General features: G+C 40.3%; 1 protein-coding gene across 7 annotated transcripts in view; it reads left to right on the top strand.

Moving 5' to 3' along the window:
• The first annotated feature begins 224 nt into the window (after window positions 1–224).
• NLGN1 (neuroligin 1) overlaps window positions 225–18,669 on the top strand; it is a 449,301-nt gene continuing 430,856 nt past the window's right edge. For 4 of the 7 annotated variants that reach the window (XM_077826030.1, XM_077826029.1, XM_077826028.1 and 1 more), the window contains exon 1: window positions 225–717. In XM_077826030.1, coding sequence (XP_077682156.1) covers window positions 225–717 — 493 coding nt within the window. Of the gene's footprint in view, window positions 722–1,149; window positions 1,210–18,669 lie in introns of all 7 variants that reach the window. The other 3 variants (XM_077826027.1, XM_077826025.1, XM_077826032.1) reach the window with 2 other exon arrangements.

Here is an 18,669-nt window from a genome sequence, read left to right as displayed (position 1 = left end):
AGAATTGTCAATAGGATGTAGTCTGATAAATAGTGCTGTGTGAAGATGCTGCTTCAATAAGTGTGGAATCAATGGAAGACACTTGCCGTGTGAAAAGCCTTTTGAGATTTTTCTGACAGGCTCATATTTAGGAAACTTGATCCACTGCTTGCGGTTGCCCTGTTTTTACACAAGTGGATACAAATAAGATTGCTTCATTGTAGCTATACAACTAATGTGGGACCATGGCCCTTCCAAGATCCGTGTGGCTGAACTGCGTATGGAGAGCGATGATGGTCCGTCTATTACACATGGGATTGGATGCCACTTTCGTTCTTTGTATACTTGGATTTTTGCTTCATGCTGCAGCTGTGTCCTCACAAAAATTGGATGATATTGACCCACTCGTGACCACCAACTTTGGCAAGATAAGAGGGATTAAGAAGGAACTTAATAATGAAATTTTGGGGCCTGTTATTCAGTTTCTTGGGGTTCCGTATGCTGCCCCACCAGTAGGAGAGCATCGCTTTCAACCTCCTGAACCTCCATCTCCATGGTCAGATATCAAAAATGCTACTCAGTTTGCTCCAGTGTGTCCGCAGAACATTATAGAAGGCAGATTGCCCGAAGTCATGCTCCCTGTGTGGTTTACTAATAACTTGGATGTAGTTTCTACCTATGTACAAGATCAGAGTGAAGACTGCCTCTATTTAAATATATATGTCCCAACTGAGGATGGTGAGTTAATAGCAGACAAAACAAGGAGACCTTTTTATTTTCCTATTCTAAGGTTTAACAGTATTAATTCACGTGTACTGGTAGCATGCATGGCTTTCCTTGTTTGCATGCCAGCATTTTACATGTATGCATGCTGCTTTTTCTGTGTATGCATCTATTCCGATATAATTTTTTTTCCCTGTCTACGCTCATTTTCTTTCTCCCACAGCACGTGTACTTTAGGTTGAAGTTGGTACCTAATTCTCATTCCCACCCACTGACTTCTGGGAAGATGCATCAACATTTATCCATTGCATGTGCAGGCACAACAAATTGGGAATCCTCCGCACCTAATAAAAGCAGGCCATATTTAAGTTAGATAGTGGTGTTGCATGCTCCTACTGTCTGTGATGGAGCTCCATTTTATTTTCTAGTCTTCTATTCATTTTTCAGTCAAAAGAATATCCAAGGAATGTGCCAGAAAACCCGGCAAGAAAATTTGTAGAAAAGGAGGTATGTATAAAAGTGGACCAAAAAAAAAAAAAAAATGGGGGAAAAACAAAACTTTGCAGAGGAAGAACAAGTAACAAATCGTAAAAAGGCTAATTGCTGATCCTGTGAAGTGAAAGGTTAGGGAATATCTTGTATTTAATGAAGTCAGAAAGATAATTAAATAGAGACCTAGTTAAAGTAGATGAGAGGATAACGTTTGTAAAGCCTGAACTCAGTTACACCTGATTATATCTCTTGTACTGTCTTGTGCTGACTGTATTGACAAGTTCCATCTGTACTTTGACCTCTTAGTCTAGAGAAGTGGCATTCAAGTATAACTACAGAATATGCGTGCACAGTGGGTGGTGCATATGCATTAGGGATTGCCCTGCTGCCACTGCCGTCCATGGCAAAACTCCCATACCCACTGATTTCAGTGATGTAGTGATTAAGCCCTAGCAGCGGTTGGAAAGCTCCCCAAAGCAGAACTCATTTAGGAAACTTATATGTTCTAAGAATTGAGGGTGTGTTTGCCTTTGCTTCATCTGTAAGGTTAGAAATCTCTTATTAGGGGTGTACTGAAATGTTAAAATATGTTGACCCCATAACCTGGAAACTACAACTCCTGGCTGATTTTTTGTCTTCCAATATTAAAGTCTTTTTTCTGTTAGTAAGGGAGAACTTGCAAATTTCTTTTGTGAACATTTGCAGATTCCCAAAGCTATTGAGGTACAGTATAAAATGTATACAGCTATGCTTATGAACACAATTTAAAACATGCGAAACAATGTATTATTTAGAAGTTGCTTTTACTCTTAAATCCACAGTAGAAACATCATATTAACATTATATTCAGACCAGCATATAAATTCAGAAATCTCGTTGTTCTGACGTAATATTTTTCATATAATTTGCCAAGAACCACATGTCATTCTCCTGCATAATTAAGCATAAAGGGCGATGTCAAGAAATAATTTTTAAATCCTTAGGCCAAAATGTTTAGGCTCCTAACTTCATATTTATGCATCAAAATAAACATGGCCTGATTTTTCAAAGGTTCTGGGCAACTACAATTCCTACTGGCTTTCAGTGGTAGTGGGGAGGGCTCAGCACCTCTGAAAAATCATCTGCTGTTATTTAAATGCCTAAATTTAGAACAGCAGCCTAAGCATCTGGTCTGAAAATACTGACTTTATCAATGGCTTAGGCCTATTCCTTTGTGCAGTTTTCTGGACTTTAGGCAGAAGACAATGTTTTCTGTATATTTCCATGCCAGTCTTATTTGGGGGGTGGAAATCCTTCTATACTTTGCTTAGTGCTTTAAAGATGCTCTGACTGTCTGGTAGGAGTGCAGTACACCAAGCAAAGGTGGAAGGAGAGAGAATAGGGGTGTTCTGGGGAACATTACCCCTTATTCCCATCTCCAAATTTTCATAACTGCAATAATTTGCAGTCCTTCAACTAACGTGTGATGCTGCAGTGGTGGTTGTTATGCAGATCACCAAGCATGTGTAATTAATTGAGCAACTGTTGCCTGCTATCACACAGAGGTTGATTCACACTGTCATAAATAAAGATGCAGGGCCCCTCATTTTCTGAAGATTACACAAATTTCTATTAGAGAATATTTAAAAAAATCAAGAAATAGGGGAAAAGGGAGAGACTTGTAGGTGAGAAGGTCATATTTATTTGCAGATAAACTTGAAAGAATAAAGACATAATTATTTGAAACATTGTGGCTACTCTTCCAACTGAATCCATAATCCACTGCATGGCACAGCGAAGAACAGCAGAAGCTTACCTTTTTCGCTCTGACAAATTCAGATCCACATCTCTGGGCTATGACTATAGTAGTTTGTTTCAGTACATACAGGGTATATATACCCTGAAGGACATACCCAGAATAACTCTAGCTGCTATTCATCCACACTTTTAGATCCTAGGTACAAGCACTGAAAGGAATCACCCTAACTCAGTTTCATAGAATGGTGGGTGGCAGTTACTGGATCAGTCAATCACTAACTATATAAAATTGCCAGTTAATTAGTAAGAAAATTCAACATTTTGAATGAGATAGAAAGAAGCCCCAGGAAGGTGAGCATGGTAATGAAAGGCAACTGAATTTAAAAGTTACGTTATACATTGTAATGGACACTATAGATTGAAAGGCTAGAAAAGAACATTGTGATCATGTTATCTGAACTCCTGTTTCACACAGGATACAGACTGTCCCTGAAGTAATTGCTGTTTGAACTAGAACAGATCTTTTGGAAAAACATCCAATCTCGATTTAAAACTTTTTTTTAATGATGGAAAATCCACCACACCCGGTTGCTTTTTATGAATGGCATCAATAACTTTACAAAGCTGCGCCATTAGCAATATAAGAAATTTTAGGGATTTGAGAAGGAATAAAGGAAGCCTATCTTAACTTGTTCTGCCTTGTTTTTCATGCTAGTTTGTTCCAAAGTTTCCTAAAAGAATTTGGCAATGCTGGTTGTCCTGGTGTCAAGTGTTCATATAAACAGGAGTGAACGTAACCTAAGAAAGGGATGGACACTGAGATTTGTGTAAATTCACTGAGCTGTCTTCTTCAAATAAAGATGACTGCTAGCTCAGATAGCCTTGTATCCTGTAGTGTCTTCTGTGTTCCTGTAAGAATTTTGCATATTTCAGTGATACTCACTCTTGGTCATCTCGGACCAGGTCTTGCGAAATGCTGACCACCTCCTGCAAGAACCCTCATTTCTAATTTCAGTGGAAGTTGAGGACATACTATGCCACCTTTTGTAAGGAACACAGATCTACTTCAGCTAGTATTTCCCAGGAACTAAGGATCAGATTGTGTCTTTCCCTGGGAAAAGTGGGTGGAGGGGGAAGCACAAGGAACCTCTTGCTTTCATACCTCGCCTACAGGCTGGCTTTCGGCACCTACTATCTTTGAAAGTCTGGCATTAAGCTCTTACTGGGAGGATTTACCTCTGATGCCTCCTGACTGAAAGGCAATCAGTCTGACACGACTCAGGAGGCCAGATTCATCCCTGCAGTACCAGCAGGCATTAATTTAGCACCATGGTCCCCAACGCTAGTGCACTACATAAAACAAGAATGTTCCATTTTTTGTTGGTGTTTGAAGTATTGTTTGTTCCTGTTTTTCATTCTTTAGCCACCACACAGGCATTTCCTGTTGCACCTCTCTACTAGTAATACATGGAGGAAGATAATGAACCAAACATTGTCTTGTACAGACCCTTTCATCCCTTCACAATCTAAAGCTGTTAGGGTCAGGTGGCAGTTTTCAAAGACTATGAGTAGTTTAATGACCCATTTGAAATAATGTAAAATGCTTGAATTCTAGCACACTTTCTACAGTCGTTTTTCTGAGAGAGGTAATGCTTGAGGTAGAAGGTTTTTCAGACTCTGAATTTTCAAACACCAACTACCTCTAATGCCATCTGTACTGATGGAAGCCATGTTTAAATGTACAGCTATTTAGGCAACCTGTGAGCTCCTGCAATGCGGCCAACACACTGTCATTACTTTGTAAAGAAGCTTGAGGCATATACCTCGACTATAGATGTAACTTTATCAGACTGGAATCCTATTCTAATTCTGTTCAGTTTAAAACTTGTTTCATTCCAATGTTCCTGATTTTACCGCTTACCTTTTCAGTTTCTACATCCTCCCACACACAGATATGCAGGGCTCTGAAATATCAATATCCAGATAAAACTGTTCTAAATAGCATACAGCTGTTCTGACTCTCTCCCGTCCCCCTTTCTTGTTTGGACTAGTTGAATGCAATAAGCCAATGAGCTAATATTTTAACTGTTCTTTCTGAATTTTGTACTTAGAGCTATGCTGGACTAAGCTGTAGAAAATAGCTGGTGGGGTGCATTTGTATATATTGGCAGGGGAACAGATTGGATGACTTTTCAGCGTTTCAATAGCTCTGATTCTTGTGCTTTCCTTTTGTCAAATCTTATTGTATTATTATTCCCCTGAGTTCATTCTCTTCATTCCCCTATTCTCTGTAATATACACGGATACAAGTACCATTCTTAGCAATTCTTTATATATATTTTGAAGCTGAAAATATGCCTCCATGTTCTGTCGAGCCATTCTTAAAGATTGCCTCAATTATAACATTAATAATCCACTTATAACTTGATTATTACTACAAATATCTTTTTCTTGTTTTTTTCAGATTCTTTACACTCATAATTCTTTTGCCCTTTCACTTACTTTATTTTGTCAGATTTCCATGCCTTACCCTTCCTTTCGCTGATTTTTCTTTTTTTTTTCTCCTTTGATATCTATAGTATTGTTAATTCTGCTCTGCATTCAGAACCTTACCGCTCTAATGAGCTTAACATCAATGAGATTTGTTTTTGGGATATCAAGTATTTTCCTTTCACTTGTTAATATTATTTTTTTTATTTTGCTCATTATTTCTGCATGCTCGCAATAACAAACTCTTGAGGCCAGATTCCACGCGGCATCTCCTGAAAGAGGCAGCACCAAATGTCCAACACGAGGGGAAGTGGGGCAAAGCTGCCTTTAGGCCATCTTTACACGACTTGGCTTCTGGGCTGCTCTGGGGGCCCCAGACATAAATTGGAGCAGCTTCCAGGGTTGGTCCAACTTATGACAGCCTTTCCTAGATTGCTTATTAACTGTAGCACAATCCAGAATCTCCATGGAGCCAAGTGCTATGGCTATTCTCCCCTTCCCCGCTCCTCCTGCTATGTCTGTACTGGCAGTGGGGGGGGGGGTCGGGGGGGGGGAGAAGAGCAGGGTAAAGTGACCCTTCTCCTATGCCACTGAAGCAGCAGCCAAAATCTGCCCCTGGCTATAGCTCATTATTTGGCTTCAGAAATACACTTAATTCAGATATGAAATTTAAGGGCTGATCTTGTCGTTCCCCCCCCCCCTTACACTACAGAGTAATTCCTTACTCTGCTGGGTAGTCCACTGAGGTAGACTGCTCACTTGAGCAAAGAGTACTCATGTGTAAGCGATGCAGGGGCAGTCTCTAAGTGCACAGCAGTTCACATCTTACCTGTTAGGAACAGGTACTTGTCTTTTCAGAGAATCAAAAACACTAACAATACAGTAAACGTATTGTAATTCCAATCTTTGGCCTGCTTATTAATAACGTGGCAAAGGAAGGGAAATTGCCTCAGTGCTGCATTTTACCTTCCCCAGCTGCTAAAGGTGTGGAAGGCCCTTACTTGACCAGGATTGCCTCAACTCCAGTTTGCAGTGGGAAGAGGCTAGGTGGGGATTGGACGTGTTCTATGGTGATTTTATTTGTGGTGGGCAGGGGTTTGATCTGTCTGTATATCTACTGGCCAAAAACTGCATTTGGAGTCCAGGCCAAAGCCACTGCTGCAGCGATAAGGCAAGCTGTGTTGAGCAGCTTAGATTCATAGATACTAAGGTCAGAAGGGACCATTATGGTCATCTAGTCTGACCTCCTGCACAATGCAGGCCACAGAGTCTCACCCATCCACTCCTGAAAAACCTCACCTACATCTGAGCTACTGAAGTACTCAAATCGTGGTTTAAAGACTTCAAGGAGCAGAGAATCCTCCAGCAAGTGACCCATGCCCCATGCTACAGAGGAAGGCGAAAAACCTCCAGGGCCTCTTCCAATCTGCCCTGGAGGAAAATTCCTTCCCGACCCCAAATATGGCGATCAGCTAAACCCTGAGCATATGGGCAAGATTCACCAGCCAGATACCCAGGAAAGAATTTTCTATAGTAACTCAGATCCCACCCCATCTAACATCCCATCACAGGCCATTGGTCCTATTTACCATGAATATTTAAAGATCAATTAATTACCAAAATCATGTTATCCCATCATACCATCTCCTCCATAAACTTATTGAGTTTAATCTTAAAGCCAGATAGATCTTTTGCCCCCACTGCTTCCCTTGGAAGGCTATTCCAAAACTTCACTCCTCTGATGGTTAAAAACCTTTGTCTAATTTCAAGTCTAAACTTCCTGGTGGCCAGTTTATATCCATTTGTTCTTGTGTCCACATTGGTACTGAGCTTAAATAATTCCTCTCCCTCTCTGGTATTTATCCCTCTGATATATTTATAGAGAGCAATCATATCTCCCCTCAACCTTCTTTTAGTTAGGCTAAACAAGCCAGGCTCCTTGAGTCTCCTTTCATAAGACAAGTTTTCCATTCCTCGGATCATCCTAGTAGCCATCACAAGATGGACTCATAGTCAAACTAAAATTAAACATAATCACATTTTTTAGGCTGTGCCTTCATCCCTAAACCTGGTAAAATAAATGTTACTGCAGAGAGTAAAGATGAGCCTTCAAGAAATCAAACAATTCAGGCACTGTGGTAAATGATGATAGCATCTCACCCACCCTTCCCAGCTTGGATTAGGGAATGTGGTGATCCAATTGTAACACGCATGTGCAAATACTTGTAAGAAATCTAATCCCCATTCAGCAATGCACTTTTTTTAATGCATGTAAGTAGTCGCATTGATTTCAGTGGGACTGCTCACATACTTAAAGTTAAGCATGTGCTTAAATGCTTACAAAAGCTGAACAATAGCTTCTTCTCCCATACCAAGCTGCTGTAGAAAATACCTGCACAAGGCCCGTTTTCTCAGGATTTGTGCAGCGATCCAGAATTTGGTTCTTGCTTTCTAGAGATGAATGAAAACACTGATTCTTCTCCTATAACTGCATACGTTTTCTTTTTCAGTATAAAGATGGCAGTTCAGGGCCCAATCTCTTGTTTAAGGTACTGAGTAGCCACATAAGATCACTGTTTTAGGGCTCCATTGACTTCAGTGGGCTTTGGGATCAGAAACAGTATCAAAGTCTTTTAGCGTGATTTAATATTCACTAAAATATATCTTTGAACCTTTCATTATTATGCAGTATGGGGAAAAGAATATACACGGAAGATCTAGAGGGTGAAATCATATAGAAAATACAAACCATATTTGTATTCATTCCCTGGCAAGATTCAGTTTCTCATATTTTACCCTTTTTGCAAAGGCCTTCTTTAAAGTAACTGTTAGCTGAGAAACAGGTATTTATGCAATTACCATAATTATATCTATGCATCTACTGCACATGCAATCATTTCATTAAAATTGTAATTATATAATTATAGGAGATAATGACGTACTTGCAGGATGTTGCAAATGTCTTCATTAAACTGTGGCACAAAAGAACTGGGGGTGATTCTGAAGTTTTAAATACCGTTTTATTGGAAATATCAGAAGTGATCAGCCCACATTACAAACTGGTTGTAAAATGTACGTGAAAGGCACAACCCTCCCTCCAATATTCTTTTGAGAAAAGGAGGTACAGAAAGCATCTTAAAAGCCTTGCCTCTCTTGGTCGTCTTATGCGTGCAACATGGCTGCAACCCCCTGATGGAAAAGCATGTTTTACAAAGAGCAGAAAATTACTGTCTTTCTGAATCTCTCAATGTGAGGTTCAGCCCAGTGGGGGATAGTCCTTCCAGGCTTTACATAGAGAGAGATTCTCCACACAGAGATCTATCCCTTCCCAGAGGGAGGGAGGAAGAAATGCAACCTGAGGATGCATTAATGGCCTGATCTAAAGCCATGGAAAGGCTTTCATTACCTTAAACAGACTTTGCATCAAGCCCACAGTTTTTAGTAGTCCCTCTGTGCCGTGGAACCCCCTTTAAGTGGGAGGTGGGAGAGATCCTGGCAGCACAGGTCCATTGAAGCAATGCTGCCAGACAGCTGGAGGGCGGATGACCAGTGTGTGGGCACAGAGACTTTGCACAGTGGGCCCTGTGTCTCTAGTTTGGAGGATCGCTCAGGGATTGGGAACTGAGTTACTACTACTTTCACAGGGGAAGGGCTAGGATCCCTAATTGAAGAACTTACAGGAAACTGCCCAAAGGGAAGCTCATGGAGTTTTCCTCCTCACTACCCACTCCAGTCCACGGTCCATAAGAGTGGGAGTTTCTCCTCTCGCTCCCTAGAATTAATTTTTAGAATAGTCCTTGAAAGTGGGACGTGGGGTCAAAGTCTTAGGACTTTTAGTAGTCATAGTTTATGTTTAAAAATCTTTTAAGTATTATTTAGTGCTTGTGAAAAGTGATGGCTTACCAGGTCAGGGCACTGTCCTCTCTTTATTCACAGGACAGCTATAATATGGTCCGCAGCAGTGTCCCATATTGCCATTGCCTGGTCACCTCAACCTCATCCTGAAGGGACCGCCCTCTGTGTGACTCAGGGAAGTTCAGTGTTCAGGCCATACATATTTGGCTCCTCTTTTGAGATTGCCAGTAAGAGTGTTAATTTGTGCAACCTATTGTGGGGTGGGCATCTCTTTACTGGGAACTAAGCCCCAGCCTCCTTCCCAAATGCCATTGCAATGCCTTTGCCAAATCCATATTCACTTTCTTCTTGCCAACATTTCCCTTTGCTTTTTGGACTCTTATCTTTTAATATTGTAATAATCTAATAAACCTATAGATAAAATATACGATTTGGCAGCAACAGGAAAGATCGGGTTATATCATTCTGTTACTGGAACCAGTGCTCCCCGGTTCCATAAGAGTAATCATTTTTGTTAACAAAATGGACTAGGTGCTAATGCAGTGTAAAAGATGCACACTCAAAAAAAGCTGAAACTTTGTGTCTCTTGTCTTTATTTAGGTTTCAGAGTAGCAGCCGTGTTAGTCTGTATTCGCAAAAAGAAAAGAAAGCTTATGCTTAAATAAATTGGTTAGTCTCTAAGGTGCCACTTGTACTCCTTTTCTTTTTGTCTTTATTTAGTTGCAAATCCACAAGTGCACCAAGATTTTCATATAGGTATGGGTACATTTTTCAAAATTGGCTAGGCGACTTAGATTTTTTTTAAAAAGTCATTTAGGCTCCTTAGTCACTTAGACAATTTTCAGAACTTTACCCATGCACATCTAAGGGCTAAACCTGCTTCCATATAACTAATCATATAGCTGTTGATCTGTAAAGCACTTTGGAATCCTTCCCAAAGGTATTATAGTAGAGAACTTTAAATGACCTTTCATCAGACTTTAGGTCCAGTCCTGTAGACCTTAGTCCTTTTTTGTTTCTCCATGCGTACTCAGATGAAGTGCCCTACTGTATGAATAAAGTAATCTTTACAATATCTAGAGCTCTAATGATATGTATGTTCTGTCTTCGACTTTTTTCAATCATTTATTAAAAAGATGACATACGATTAAAAGAAGGTCAGCAGATGACTCTTGCTAGAAACACTGTCTTTTGATAGCCAACATGTTTAAAATTATTAGGTACTGGGGATGGATCGGTGCGTGTTCTGCAGTCACTTATGTATTATGTACAACTTAGATTCTTACATAACAACGGAAAAAAAGATGCATCACGTGTCTTGTTTAAAAGACCATGGATTGCCCCATATCCATGGACATCAGTTGAGTCCCAGCCCACTGTGCCATATGATGCCAAATGTGCACACAGTGTTTTACAGACAACTGTAGAGTTGTGGTCAGATTACTGAACAGTTTACAATAAAGAGCCGAATTCTGAAGCTGAATCTACTAGTTCTGATCCTTTGCTTTCAGTGCTCCGGGGCTATGTCTTCTTTGTCATTTTCTCAGTCACAGCACAGAATGTGGCCCCATTAATGTTGTTGCACTGACATGTTTTGCTTGGGTTGTTCTGTTGGTTTTTTACATAATTATTTTGAAAGATGATTACTGAAATATGGTTAGGCCTGAGAGAGGGTATTTACCTGGTGAGCTGAGATTAGTTATGGAAGATAAGCTGAAAGAAACAGAGCAGAGATTTGAAGGACAGGGAAGGCTCTTGACATGCATGTGAAGTCAAGGCATAGAAGTGAAAAAAGCTTTTCATCTAGTTGGATAAAGGAGGCGAAGAAGAGGGCAGCACATAGGGGGTGAGATGGTGGAATTTGTATTAACAATGTATTTTAATGTAAGAAATTCCTGTGGCCCAGGTCCTTAAAGGTATTTAGATGCTTAACTCCATTAAAATCAGTGGAGGTAGGCCCAGATCCTCTAAGGCCAGATTCTCAACCTTTTTCTTTCTGAGGCCCCCGCAACATGCTATAAAAATTTCACGGCCCACCTGTGCTACAACTGTTTTTCTGCATATAAAAGCCAGGACTAGCATTAGGGGTTAGCAAGCTGGGCAATTGCCCTTGCCACAGGGGGCCCCAGTGAAGCTAAGTTCCTCAGGCTTCAGCACCAGGTGACAGGGCATCGGGCCCTATGCATCAGCCCCATGCGGTGGGGCTGTGGCTTTCTGCCCTGGGCCCCAGCAAGTCTAATACCAGCCCTGCTTGGTGGCCCCCATGAAACCTGCTTGTGGCTCCCCAGGGGCCCCCGGACCCTTGGTTTAGAACCACTGCTCTAAGGGAATGAGGCACCTAAAATTCCCTTCTGCAGTTTCAATGGGAGAAGCCTTCTTCACTGCCCTCCTAAAACCCTTGTGTTGTCTTTGGCACATATTGGCTGTCATTTTCCAGCCCAGACCACTGATGGATTGAACTATGGGCTGGCTGGGCCAAGGCCAGGGGCAACATGCAGCAATGGAGGGAGAGAGCAAGGAGTACCCAGATGGTTTATAAGAAATATTTTCATTTCTGATTTGACTTTTTTGTGTCTTTGACTGTACCCAGTGGAGAGTACTCTGACCACTTCCTGGGGCAGGGACACTCTTTTTCTTCTGTTTGTACAGTACCTTGCACAATTGGATTGTGGTCTATGATTAGGGCTCCTGGGTGCTAAGGCATTACTACTATTAAAAATGACTGTGTTCTTAGTGTATGGGAAGATTTACCTTTTTTCCTGAATTTAGTGCCAGTACTTTAGGTAGACTAAGGCGGGTGGCCGGTTGGAGTGAGTTTCTTACAATCTTTGTTTAGGCAGAGTAGACCGTGAAATTGTATGAGGGTTCTACTCAGTGTTTTGAGGGCAGAATTTGTTCCACAGTCCATTCAGCACTTTGTCATTCTGTGGGATTAAAGGTTCTGTGTAAATAGCAATGCAGGGGAGAATCTGACCTTTAATATCCCTTAAAATGTTCATTGTGGATGAATATAGATAAACCCATAAGCATGTGGGATTTTGGCTGATTCCATCATTTGAACTATGAATAAACTACTAAATGCTGCATCTTCCTTAAAGGTGGCAAGGTGTAAATTATGGTTTCTTTTGAGTTTTTGAAGTGGCTTTGATTTAAAGCTTGGCTGATTCATTGCTTGGTTCACTGAAGACTGTTGTTAGGAGCAAGGTTAAGGTGTTAACCCCTTGGTTCTTGAATTCTTTGTAACCAAATGCAAAGTTTGCCACTGTGGTGGCTTTTAGGAATTAAAAGGTAAAGGAGCAATTGACATATACTCAAGACATTTCATAGTTTTCAGGTTGTGGCAGATCTAGAATAAAAAAATACACAAAAACTATACTAATACAGCAGACCCTTAAAACTAACTAGCACTTTATACTTGCAAAGAAATGAGTTTGAAGGGGAACATACCACAGACAGCAGCTGATTCTTAGCTCTGTCCATCAGGTATGGCACATCTCTTATCCTGTGTAGTCCTTCTATATGGCCTTTAAATGGAAGGAGAAGTTTGACACAAAGCCAGTGCTCCCTTTTCAATCGTTATTTGCCTTTCCTACACTTCGCACCACATGGTTAAGCAGCATCCGGCTCTTTGCTTTTAGTAAGCTTGCATGACTAGATTTCAAGTATAGATCCAGTTATTAAATTTGTGGATAAGGTATAGATCTGTTCCACTAATCAAATAATACAGCGGTTAGCACTGTATAAATGCAGGGATGGATCGATTAGATTAGATTATTCGAAGAATAATAAGAAAAGCCTTTAGAAAGACTAAGCAATAGAAAATAGCCCCAAATCACAAGTATTTATTTTAAAATAATTATTCATACTTTATTGATTTTTGTTAACTGGGCTAAAATTGTGGTGACAAAGTGCCTCAATTTCAGAGTTGTCCTGGAGGACAGAGGCCATTTATACTAATTTCTTTAGTATAATTACTGTGTATGATATTGATCACAGGATAGAACACAATTCTATGTACTGAAAATGAACATACACATGGGAATCTAGAGTTGATTAAAACAAAACAATGGAACACTAGATGACCAGTGTGTTGAAGGAGCACTCAAGGAAACCAAGGCCATTGCAGAGAAGCTAAATTAATTCTTTGTGTCAGTCTTCAGTGCAGAGGATGTGGGAGAGATACTCACATCAGAGCTATCCTTTCCGGGCAACACATCTGAAGTACTGCCCCATACTGATGTATCAACAGAACAGGTTTTAGAGCAAATTGCTAAATTAAACAATAATAACTCACCATGATCAGATAGTATTCACCCAAGAGTTCTGAAGGAGCTCAAATATGAAATTGCAGAACTACTAACTGTCGTATGTAACTATCACTGAAACCACCCTTTGTACAAGATGACTGGAAGGTAGCTAATGTAATGTTGATTTTTCAAAAAGGGCTAGAGACCATTCTGGCAATTATATGTGGGTGAGCTTAACTTAATTACCAGGCAAAACAGTAGAAACTCTAGTAAAGAACAGAATTATTAGACACATAGATAAACACAATTTGTTGGAGGAAGTCAACACAGCTTTTGTTAAGGGAAGGGAGAAAAACAGCAGGATTCCACCAAAGATCTGTACGGGGACATGTGCTGTTCAGCATATTCATTAATAATCAGGAAAAAGGAGTGTAAGTGGCAAAGTTTGCAGATAATACAAAATTATTCAAGATAGTTAAGTCCATAGTCCAAAGCTGACAGCAAAGAGTTACAGGGATCTCACAAAAGTAAGTGAATGGGCAACAAAATGACAGAGGAAATTCAGCATTGATAAGTTCAAAATAATGTACATTGGAAAAAATAATCCTAAACTACATACACATAAGGATGGGTTCTAAATTAGCTGTTACCATTCCAGAAAGTCACCATGGATGGTTCTCTGAAAACTTCAGCTCAGTGTGCAGAAGCAGTCAAAAAGGCTAACACAATGTTAGGAACTATTAGGAAAGAGACAGAAAATATCATCATGCCACTGTATAAATTCCGGATGCAACCACACCTAGAATACTATGTCTGGAAGGATATAGTGGAACTGGAAAAGATTCAGAGACAAGCAACAAAGATGAGCAAGGATATGGAATGGCTTCCATATGAGGAGAGCCTGAAAAGTGTAGGGGTTAGGGCTGTTCATCTTAGAAAAGAGACTACTAAGGGGCAATATGACAGAGGTTTATAAAATCATGAGTGATGTGGAGAAAGTGAATAAAGAAGTGGTATTCATGATAATGTGCTTAGACAGCAGAGGTCTGTAGCACCAAGTGTCCATGACCACACTCTATGGCTTTATTCCAGGTGTCTAAGAGCTCCATAGGATTATTACTGATCAGGTGCAGCCAGGTTGATTGTGGGTGACCGTGTGACTACTGCCAGTCCATGACTAGGCAGTATCCCTTGTTGACCTACAGTCTGATCTTCAGACCTTGATGCACAAAGACTTTGTCTTCAAAGTGGGCAACGTGACCAAAAAGGGCCAGCCAGTAGTGGGCAATGATAATTGCAATCCTTGCAAGGCCAGTTCTCAATTATACTTACCTATTACTGATTTACCCCTTCCTACAATATAAAAACCAGGGATCACCCAGTGAAATTAATAGGCACCAGGTAACACAAACAAGAGGAAGTACTTTTTCACACAGTGCATAATTACCCTGTGGAACTCATTGCCATGGGATGTTGTGATATGCAAACTGTGTTCAAACAAGAGCTAGATAAGTTCATGGAGGATAGGTCCACCAATAGCTATTAGCCAGGACGGTCATGGATGCAACCCCATGCTCGGGTGACCCTAAGCCTCTGACTGCTGGAAGCTGGGAGGGGATGAAAGGGGTGGATCACTAAAACTGCCTTGCTCTGTACCCTCCCCCTGAAGCTCTGGAACTGGCCACTATCAGAGACTGGATATTGGACTAGACGGACTATTGGTTTTACCCAGTATGGCAGTTTTTATGTTATGTTATCTCAGTACTGTCTTTGGGCAAATCGGATTCCAGCTATTTGGATTTTTAGAGGAAAAAGCCTTCTGCTTTCCAAACAGCCATTTCATCTCTAGGTTATATACCTTCAGTATTATGTTGCATGATTCTTTCTTATGTAATAAAAGCAAACAAAGTATGGTATTATCCGCCTACTATAGCTTCTTCAGATAAACAAATCTGAGGTGATTTCACTTTGTTCTTTTCCAGTTTTTCTTTGAAAATGGTTGTATTTACTGTAGCTGTTCGTGTGTCAGTATTTTGCCTTAAAGTAATGTCTTCTATAGAGTACAATGTTATCCCAAGTGACAACCTTAGTAGCTTTTCTTTATATATGTTTTATTAGGTGCTAGAGTTAATGCTTATACGCTGTATGCATGAGGGAAGTGGGGAGAATAACATACATCAAAAGCAACAATTAACGTATTTTCGTTTGACTTGTTCAGCCTATTAGGTTGTTAAATTTTGCATAGAAAATCATTAGCATGTTTAATGTAGGAAGGAAGCTCTTGGATGAGGAGTTGTAAATGTAAATCCATCAGTGGAGAGAGTCACTCTAACAATATTGCGATAGCAGTTGAAGCTATAGGATATTGCAAAGTATTTTCCGTAGCCATTTTTTGTTAACATACAGAGCAGAAAAAGCTGCAACATTATCACTAATCTTGCAAGTTAATGCAAAAATGTGCAAAGGCACGGTCCAGGAACTATTAATGTTGAATATAAGGATGGTAACAGAAATAGCTCTGGAATAATTGTAGTGTCCAGGGCTCATTTTCCTCTCACTGACCAGCTTTACATCAGTGTAACTCAGAGACTTTGGTGCACTTACTTTTGATTTAAACAGGTGTAAGTGAGATCAGAACCAAGCCATGAGAGCCACTTTAACATAATCCTCAAGTGACATATTGAGGCTCTTAATGTTCCAGTAATTCAGAAATTAAATTCTTTAGTTTTAAAATACTAGAAGAATAGTTCAGATTGTGCCCAATAAAATTCAAAAAGGGAAAAGCAAAAGTCAACAATAAAAAACTTTGAAAGGGAACAAATATGTAACTATATAGTCCTAGGCATATAAAGGCTAATCAGTGCCTCGGACTGTCCTGCTGTGTCCTAGTCAGAAGCCAGTCATTAGGTCTTTATTATGAAAAAAGATCTAGTTTCCAGAGTCTTTATTGCAGTAAAATCAAGTACATTACTGCCCTAATGAATGATTTTTTACTTTGCTCCTATGATATTTTATCTGATTAAATGTTCAGGACTGGACACAGGCCTCAATTTTGTGCAAATAAGTGTGGGTGCAGTTACTATCATTTCAATGTCTAGGTACTGGACTGCACTCCTAAATAGGGTACAAAGCTATTACATGACCTGAGTGTCAGAACTGGAACCACATTTATTTTAAAGGCACAAAAATGGAGGCCTTGTTAAAGTTGGTTTGAAAATTTGGCCCTAAGATGTATCTATACCCATTTGCAAACACTGGATGAACTCCTGGGCCCATTGAACCTAATAACAGAACTCCTATTGACATGAGTGGGTCCAGGATTTCACCCACTGAATCCCACAACTCCATACCCAAATCAAGTAATGGACACACATTTAGGGCTGGGTAGCGGATCAGTAACTTATTAAATTTTGCAGAAGCCTTTGAAAATTGCCCCCAAAAGCAAGAGTCTCTCTGGTGGTTCACATTGCCAATAGTTCATATGAATGCAGTGATCCACATGGAGGTGAGAGGAAAAGAATTAGTTCCCAAGCATTAGTATCTCATTGTGATGTCCCTATGGAGGAAGCCTGTTGTAGCATTTTGGGGCTCACAAACTCAGTGGACTCCTATCAACCCTAATCAGACCATGACACCCACAACGAGCTTCAGGGTTTCCGGTATGTCAAGTGATATGAGTTTGTGCCCTTCCCTTTTAAATTTAACTGACTCATTTTATATTAAAGGGGGAGGGGAATCTTTGGGCTTTCCTCAGTCTGCTGTGTTGCAGGAGAGGAGGAGCTCACCTGCGTGTGCATGGATCTGTGGACAGTTACCAATATATAAGCATTTATTTCAAGAGGCCATTCTTCAGTGAGCTGCTGGTCTGTGAACTGTTAGGCCTCCCGGTGCTGGATGTGTGTGTGTATAAGCTATTTACTCTCTGTCTTGGCTCCAGTTGTTTAACTGTGGAATCCAGAGTAGCCAATATATAACAGTAGTATAATATTAGTGCTTAAAATAGCATCCAATCCCTTTCCCCTAAGTATACAGACATCCAGGATGTCTGCCAGGAAAGTACAATAAAAAGTCCATAAATAACTTAAAGCCACTAACTTACTGTACATGTTTTCTCTGTCTTTTCCTGCTTCTTCCTCCTTTTATTTTATTGCATTTTTCTGCTTCCATGTATCTATCACTGTAGTATCTGAGCAACTCACATTACCCTTATGAGGTAGGGAAATGCTATTCTGCCTATTTTACAGATGGGATAACTGAGGCCTAGGGAGGTTAAGTAAAGTCACATGCCCAAGGTCACACAGGAAGTGTACTGCAGAGCAGAAAATTGAACGCAGGCTCTCTCATGTCAGGGGCTAGTACCCTAGCCCCTGGACCATCCTTCCTTTCCCATCTGTCCATTTACAAAATATTTTCCTTTGCTTTTCTCATTTCTATCAGTTATTTCTCCTTTATTCCATTCTTGTGTCCTCTAATTCATTCTCTTTCACGTTCATAACATTTCACTGTTCTCCATGCCTGTGCTCATAGTACCTAGTCTCTTTCCCCTTTCTCCCCTTCTTACGTAATCTCTGTTCTTTTTGGTCACTTTCATCCACTTGTTGTCAACTCTAGTCCTTTATTTCCAGGTGATACTTCCCAGTTCTCTTTCTTTCTCGAAATGATTATTGCTTCTGCAGCACTGTACAAACATGAGCTAATTATCACACCACCACCCTGTGAAATTATCATCTCTGTATTGAAGATGGGGAAACCAACCGAAAACGGCTGACTTCCCCAAAAGCAGGGGTGGAGGAGAGGTATCCCTGTCAAAACTGGGATCAGCAAGCAAACTGTCCTTGTTCTGTGTCCCACGTTCAGTCCATTGGACCATGCTGCTTCTGATGCTGTTAATCTGCCTTTCTGGCTTGTGTAGTTGACTAAATGCTGCTTGTTTTAAATTCCTGCATTGTTTAGTGCTGCTTCCTAAATGGAGGTATTTGTCAGTCAGTTACCCAGTACTGCCAATCTCAACAGCTCAAAAATCATGAGTCCGATCCTCAGAAACCAGTAGACTGGCCCCACAAATCCTGAGACTCACAAACACATGTTTTTAGTCTGCCTTTTGACTCTTTAATTCCACTCTACTTTCCTGGCAATGTATGTGTGA

This window comes from Eretmochelys imbricata, chromosome 9 (genome assembly GCF_965152235.1).
Source record: "Eretmochelys imbricata isolate rEreImb1 chromosome 9, rEreImb1.hap1, whole genome shotgun sequence".
Taxonomy (NCBI): domain Eukaryota; kingdom Metazoa; phylum Chordata; order Testudines; family Cheloniidae; genus Eretmochelys; species Eretmochelys imbricata.
Note: the sequence above shows the minus strand (reverse complement) of the source record. Positions and strands in the feature narration are given on the sequence as shown.